This window comes from Bidens hawaiensis, unplaced genomic scaffold (assembly GCF_021521415.1).
Source record: "Bidens hawaiensis isolate Kalapana, Puna unplaced genomic scaffold, B.hawaiensis_p1.1 tig00029335_1, whole genome shotgun sequence".
Taxonomy (NCBI): Eukaryota; Viridiplantae; Streptophyta; class Magnoliopsida; order Asterales; family Asteraceae; genus Bidens; species Bidens hawaiensis.
The window spans coordinates 23,438-31,304 of NW_027494853.1; the positions used below are offsets into that span (position 1 = coordinate 23,438).

The window sequence follows — 7,867 nt, forward strand, 5'->3', positions numbered from 1 at the left end:
AAAACCGAACTTTTGTTTAAAGATTTTATTGTTAACTTTTGGTATTTTTTTTATTTGTACATTATTATAAAAGTTATTTAGTGTTTTGACATGTGGAAACCATCTATGAACTTGTTGTAAGATGGAAACCGAACCAAACCAATTCTTGCTTGCTTAAGACACACAAGTGTGTTTTTTTTAGCCATCAAGACTTGTATATTTCTTTAAAAATAGTTACAAATTGATTTTTAAATATTTTTTTAAGTACTTGGAAATGTTGGATCCAACTTGATCTCATAACAAAGTTTGGACCGACAAAACCGAACACTCGCTTAACGTGCGTTGTTAGTTCTAAAACAATGGAATTACATACTTGGTTAAGTCTTATTAAATTTTATTGAGTTATCTCATAACATTCAATATTTTGGAAAGTTGACTTTGGGTTTGACCAATTATCAAGACCCGAACCGACAACCCGAACACTCGATAAAAAAAAACCCGTTTTAGTATCTTTATTCCAAAGGGATTTGCATTCTTGCATTTTACCCACCTTATTACTTAACATAGGTTGAGTAAATATTAAGGTTAGATACTTTAACCCGGTTTCGAGCAAACTTACATTTTTAAAGGGTTATTATTATAAATTCTTAAATAGTCACATTTTAAACCTTGAACTTTAATTAATTACATTTCTCAACATTTATTTTGTTTAAAGACCTTCAAGACAACCTTTCTAAATTCAAGACTTCTTTTCTTTTAGGCATTGTGCGTTAAACTCGTCGTTCCGACAAATCTCCAAATTATCATATTTCAAGTTTACTACTTGAAGGTGATACTTCATACCCCATTTTCCATCTTTTATTTTGGGGGTGACATTTCATACTTATTCAACAAAATGCTTTATATTTGAATCTTAAACCACAAACGTAGTTGTATACTTTACCTAAATAATTGCTCGATTTGGTGTTCTATGCTTATATGCCTATGTGTTTATCGCTTTTGGTTGGTGGAACTATAAAATCCTAGACTGTTTGGCATCCTCTTATAGCAAGGTGTCGTTAACGTAATGCAATTAACGATAACTATAAAATCCTAGACTATTTGGCATCCCCTTATAGCTAGGTGTCGCTAATGTGTTTAGCGATATCTATTTATCCAAATTACCACTTTTATTTTTTGTTTCGTATGCAAGTTTTGTGGCTATCTTTATTATATACTAATATGATTAAACTTATGAATTGCTTACCGACCTTTGTGTTGACAAACTTTATTTTATGAAATGTTGCAGGTTTGCATCTTGGTTGATTTATGATTGTGAAGAAAACGACATCAAAGACCTTAGGATATTAGTAAAAATGAACAATATCAATTTGCCATATTTTGTGATATCTTGTTTATGGTTATTTTATGGATAATTGTTATGTGACATTTTCGATGTTGTGAAATGAAATGAGTTTATTAAATACTGTCACTCTAATTAGTGTCATGTGCTTATGGATAATCGTTACACCTCGGCATGTTCCGTCGCCTTTGGTCGGGGTGTGACAACGCTACAGCTACTTATAATACGCTTACCAGGAGGAAGCGACGCAAGATCCCAAGTATGATTGACACGTACACTGTAACTTTCGTATTTTGAGATTAATAAATAAAAGGAAATTTATTATTACATGTGTGTGTCGTTAATTTGATTGTGTGATAGTGATTAGATTATGTTGGGCTTGGGCTTGGGAGAGGATATGGGCCCTAGGGCCCATGGACCCCCTATATATACCCCATCCTCTACTCCATTTCTTTTCTTTCACAATACACACACTCAAGAACACACAAACTTCTTTCTCTCAAGCACCCGTATCCTAAACCGGGCAAAAAGGAAGGGCGAATCTCGTGTTCAACATCATCAAACAACAAGAAACACCACTAGATCCTCGGGTTGTCCAGACCCGAACCAAACCCAAGACCAAAAGGTGAGTTTTGGCCAAAAAGGTTAAGTTTTATGGTCGGATTCGACATGCAACCTGATATATTAGTAGATTGGGTTGTAAGAAGTTAGAAAAATATAAACTTGATGGGCCGAGCGTTAATGGTTTCGTTATAGGACAAAAAGGTGATATCTGAACCTCATAAAATATGGGTACATGAAGTTGGTGCGACCCAAAACCCATAAAAAAGGGTAAATTTGGGTCCTAAGGAAGAGTCACAGAGTAATTTGGCTTAAAATGGCAAAAATGAAGAAAAGGAGGTTATTTTCGCATAAAACGACTTCGCATCGCATGAGCCATGTGAAGCAAAACTCCCATGGGAAGAGAAACTTCCATGCGAAGCGAACTTCCTATGCGAAGCGAAACTCCCATGCGAAGCGAAACTTCCATGCGAAGCGAACTTCCCATGCAAATCGAAACTCCCATGCAAAGCGAACTTCCATGCGAAGCGAAACTTCCATGCGAAGCGAACTCCAATGCGAAGCGAAACTTCCATGCGAAACGAAACTTCCATGCGAACCGAAACTCCCATGCGAAGCGAACTTTCATGCGAAGGGAACTTCCATGCGAAGCGAAACTTCCATGCGAAGCAAACTCCCATGCGAAGCGAAACTTCCACGTGAAACGAAACTTCCATGCGAAGCGAACTTCCATGCGAAGAGAAACTTCCATGCGAAGCGAAACTCACATGCAAAGCGAAATTTCCATGCGAAATTTCCATGTGAATTTCCATGCGATTCAATTTTCTGATGCATTTTTGATAAATAACTATTAATGAAAATAAAATCTTTCCAAGCTGACCTGGCAGCTCGACCCCAGTCAAGGGCTCCCCCTTGGACCCTACTAGGGGCTGCCGCCCCTGGACCCCGCTACCAGGGGCGCTGCCCCCGGACCCCCGTTAATTTAGGGTTTCATTGGCCTAGACATAAGAAGTTGTAGAAACATATAACTGACACTCGTAACTTGTTAAACAGTTAGCCGTGCCCCAGCTGAGAAGAGGTGTAACCATAAACTCCGAAAGAAACCGACTCCAGGTGAGTTCTAGCCCCAATTCTCTTTGAAATGTTTTCGGGGCTGTGTGCATACTTGTAAGACTAGTAATATATATACATGCATGATTAATGTGAATAATTGATGCTAGAATGAAAGAAAGTTGTAAGAACTTGTATGTGCCTAGTTTGTTAACGTAACATGATCGTAAGAGTTAAGAAAGAATGTCATGTAAGAGTCAGGGTAATAGGCTCTTATAATACCTGGCAAGAATAGAGTGGCCGACTCTATGATATCGGTGCAAGAGGTTGGGTGGCAGGCCTTTATAATATCTGTGCAAGAGGTTTAGGTGGCAGACCCTTATAATATCTGTGCATGAGGTTGGGTGACAGACCCGTATAATATCTGTGCAAGAGTGTAAGAATAGTACCCAATAACATTTGTACGTAAATAGAGGATGTGTAAGAAAAATCCTATAACTTGATAAACTTGAACTCACTCAGCGTAGCTGATTTTTAGTATGCACGCAGGTAAATAGATTGAAGGAGCTGGCTTGAGGATGACACGTGGCAGGGACTGGAAGACTGGCATCCTGGGAAGAAATGTTTTGAATTATTATGTTATGTTTTAAGACAAGTTAACTTTTGTTAAGACAAGATTCGATGTTTTGAAATGTAATGCATGAAGTTTTAATTATTCCGTGAAAGCTTTAATTAACTCTGATTTTAGAAATGTGTTTATGAGTAAATCCAACAACAAAGTAGGGTTACCGGGAATGGGGCCTTACATACACTGTGTTCCCGAATTTCATTTATAGAGAGAAAGGAAAGAAAACGGGAAGAAGGAAAAGATTGAGTGTCAATATCTAAAATTATTCATTCATAATTAAAGTACACAAAGTGTTAAAAAGAAAAGAAATTATACAACGATTGTTCTATCTTAGTATCTTTATTAATTATCTTAGGGTTCAATCGAAATTCTCCACTTCAAATCATTTGAAATAACACATGCAATATGCGTAAAAATAATTTGTTAACAATACATGTTAAGCAAGTAACCACAGTTTGATACAATAATAATAATATTGAGAAAGTAAAACAATTTCTTGCGACATGTGAATAGCATCAATTAACTTAAATTAGTACATGTGTCTTTTCAACAAGGACTATCAGGAAATGTACGTAAGAACACATAGGACACATGACAAGTTTAAGTTTATCAAATTACTTATGGATTTAATTCCTAGAACAACACATGACAACAGACAAGGACCAATCGGCTAGTTAAATTTGGGATTGGGAACACCTTGTAGGCTACAAAACATACCTTGATTCTCACTTATTTGATATGTGGCTCTAGAATCTTTTCAAATTCGAATTTAAAACTCTGAATTGAATCAAATTTCCTATTATGAATTCCGATCAAAACAAATCAAATTTGTTCGAATAAGTTCAAAGTCAAACATTCAAAATTTGATTCATTAATTAAACAAACCTAATGTTCAAACTTTACAAAGATGCTACTTTCATTCATTCAAGAATATATATTACTTCTTGATACAACAATTATAAAATAAACAAATTTTTTTATTGGGATTTTCTAACATGTGCCCTTAACGACACATATAAGAAGCATTTATTAGGTGAATATTTTTGTTGAAACTACAATTTCAAATTAATAGCAATAACTTTATAATAACTACCATAAGTTTCTATTGTTCCTTCTTAAATCTTTTCTCCATTCATGACTATTAAATAAAATTTTTCTAATTCCATCTGAGATATATACTCTTTCATCACTTTAAATTTTCACCATTTTTATATAGGTATTCATATTAAAAAACCACTGTTATTAACTTTCTATCTATTTTTTTAAATTAAATGATATAAAACATTAATATTATTCTGCAAATGGATGGACGTGCTCTTTTGAATCTTAATGAGCCTCATGTTGAAGAAGTTGTTATTGAAGAAAAAAGTGAAAACAAGAAAAAAAAATTGTGAGGAACCATTCATTGGTTAATTTTTCTTAGTGAAGAAGAGACTCTTGTTTTATATCAAATTTATGCAAGAAGTAATGAGTTTTTTTGTTCGAAAAGGGAGGTTTGTGAGCAAGAAAGGATATAGGAAAAGACGTGATTTTTTTTTTGTCATCGTGAAGGAAGACCGGAGCCTAAAAAAAACTACACAAAAAAAAATCAAAAATTAGAGGCTATGCATGATATGAATGCAAGTCCCACATGCGCAAAACATTGAGAAGAATTAATAAAATTTTTCCAGAAGAATAACAAGTCACTAAGTTTATTACGGAGCATAATTATGATATAATAATGAAATTATTTCTTCTTTTGATTTTTAAACTTTCGTATTTTAATATTAAAAAAGTCACTGTTAGTTTGGGTGTTAAAAAAAGTAACTTTTAAATTTAAAGATTCTTTACATATATTAGAAAATGATGAAAAATTAGAAGTGATGAAAAAGTACTTAAGAGGAAATTAGAAAAATTTTATTTAGTAGTCATGAAAGAAGAGAATATTTAAAAAGAAACACTAGAAAGTTAAATATAGTAGTTATTATAATATTAATGTAATTAATTTAAAAATATAGTTTTAATAAAAATATTAACCTAATAAATGTTTCTGACACGTGTTCTTATAAAAATAAACTTATTCCTGAAGTAAATCATATTAGTAATAAATCTACAAGTTCTAAAATATTTGCAAACCCGTCAACACCAAATTGGTCTATCCATCGTCCTTCCAACCGACCAAGCCAAAACCAATCATATATAAACCAAATACAAGTCTTAACCCTCAAGCCCCTTTCTATTAATAATAAACCTTTTACAAAACACAAACATGGACTTCCACCGGTTCTATGAAACATGGTATGACCAACTCCACCACCAAATCCGCCACCTATCCGAGGCTCCGCGGCCAGCCACCACCGACGACCACCGCCAACAACTCACCCAACTCGTCAATAAAGTCATGTTCCATTTCGCCGAATATTACCGAGTCAAGTCACTCGCGGCGAACCAAGACGTTCTTTCGGTATTTTGCGCGCGGTGGTCCTCCACCCTCGAACGATCCTTGTACTGGATCGCGGGGTGGAGGCCGACCACCGCGTTTCACCTTATTTATACTGAGTCTAGCATCTTGTTTGAGTCGCGGATGGTGGATATTCTCCATGGTCTCCGCACGGGCGACCTTGGTGACCTCTCGCCCGTGCAGTTTACGCGTGTTAGCGAGCTTCAGTGTGAGACAGTTCAACAAGAGAACGCCATCACCGACCAGCTTTCGGAGTGGCAGGCATGCGACTAGTTTGTTATTATTATTTAATATAGCCATTCCTTGCTACTGTCAAGGCTGACCTTGAACCTTATTGTAGTTTGTTATTATTATTTAATATAGCCATTCCTTGCTACTGTCAAGGCTCATCTTGAACCTTATTGTGAGGTCAGCCTTGACAGTGACAACGATATCCTTGTGAAACATAGTCAACATTTTATGGCAAAATGTTGACCATGTTTCACAAAGTCGTCATTATTTTAAGGATGCCCTATAAGATACAGTGATCTTTTAAGAGGTGTTTTAAGAGGTCACCCTTAAAATGACCAGGAATAAAGACAATTATGTGAATATTTTCATGAACCATGATTTGGTGTTATAGCAGGACGAGGCATGTGAGATATTGGGCGGAACATGTGTAGATCTAGACAAGAAGATGGGACGGCTGGTAAAGATAGTGGAAAAAGCCGATGAACTGCGGCTTAGGACGTTGAAGGTGGTGGTGGAGCTGCTAACACCGCAGCAAGCGGCCGAGTTTCTGATCGCAGCCACGGAGTTGCATTTTGGGATACGCAGGTGGGGTAGAAATCATGACCGTGACCGTGATCGTGCCGAGAAATGACTTACATTTCTGGCCGGTCATTTCTGGCTACCCACGGAGATAACAGTTATCCGTGGGAGACTGCCATAGGCCCCCATCCCTTTTTTGCATTGCAAGTTCCTTGTATGGTTTATTAACTTGTCAAAAATTACGTTATGGTAATGATAATTTGTTCTAAATTAACGAGATAATTATGATCATTTTCAAGTAATTAATTATGTTGAAATAATTTGAAATGGAATTTATGTTGAGTTATTAATGAAATAGATGAATATGATGTATTCTTTTAGGGTTTAGGATAGTCAGAGTGATATGAGGTGGCAATTTTGCATAGATCAACCTGCATGCAAAGTAACGCGTGTTACATGCTACAGTCCACGTGTTTCAAACTTCAGAAATATTATCGCCCAATTGCTTTAGAGTGAAGGTTGCTAGCTTTTGATTCTTCAATGAAAGGATTGTTCGATCAGTGATTTATTTAAACTGCTGAAAATAACTTAATTAGTGTTACGTTTTTTAAGATGTTTCTTTTATTAATAGTATGTTTAAATAAAAATTGAGTGGTTTATTAGTGTGTTTAGAGAATTTGGGTTTATGCATTACATCTAAATTATAAAACTGTATGTTCTTAAATGCAAAACAGTTTCGATAAGCATCGTCTTATTCGTATGACTCCACCGTGTAAAATGATATAATCACGTCTTACATGTATGACTCGATCCACCTCATAAATGATATAACCACGCCGTCTAAATTCGTTACATGTATGACTCCACCATGTACGTAAAATGATATCACTGTGTAAATGATATAACAATGCCGTCTAAATTTGTTACACGTATGACTATTGTGTAAAATGATATAAACACGTTGTGTAAATCGTAACCAAAATGATATAACTACATCGTGTAAATTGTGTAACGGAACGTCCGTAAAATACCATTGCATATGTTTACCCTTTTCAAAAATGATATTAGAATGAAGAATATAGAATGTTAAAACTTAAATTAAAAATTATATTTTTCT

At 35.2% G+C, this 7,867-nt stretch overlaps 1 protein-coding gene across 1 annotated transcript; it reads left to right on the forward strand.

The window, feature by feature from the left end:
- The first annotated feature begins 5,725 nt into the window (after nt 1-5,725).
- LOC143578788 (protein DOG1-like 3) lies at nt 5,726-6,862 on the forward strand. Its single transcript, XM_077062266.1, has 2 exons — nt 5,726-6,261; nt 6,623-6,862. Exons 1-2 carry the CDS (start codon nt 5,809-5,811, stop codon nt 6,860-6,862), a joined length of 693 nt encoding a protein of 230 aa, XP_076918381.1. The 5' UTR covers nt 5,726-5,808.
- The last annotated feature ends 1,005 nt before the right edge of the window (nt 6,863-7,867 follow it).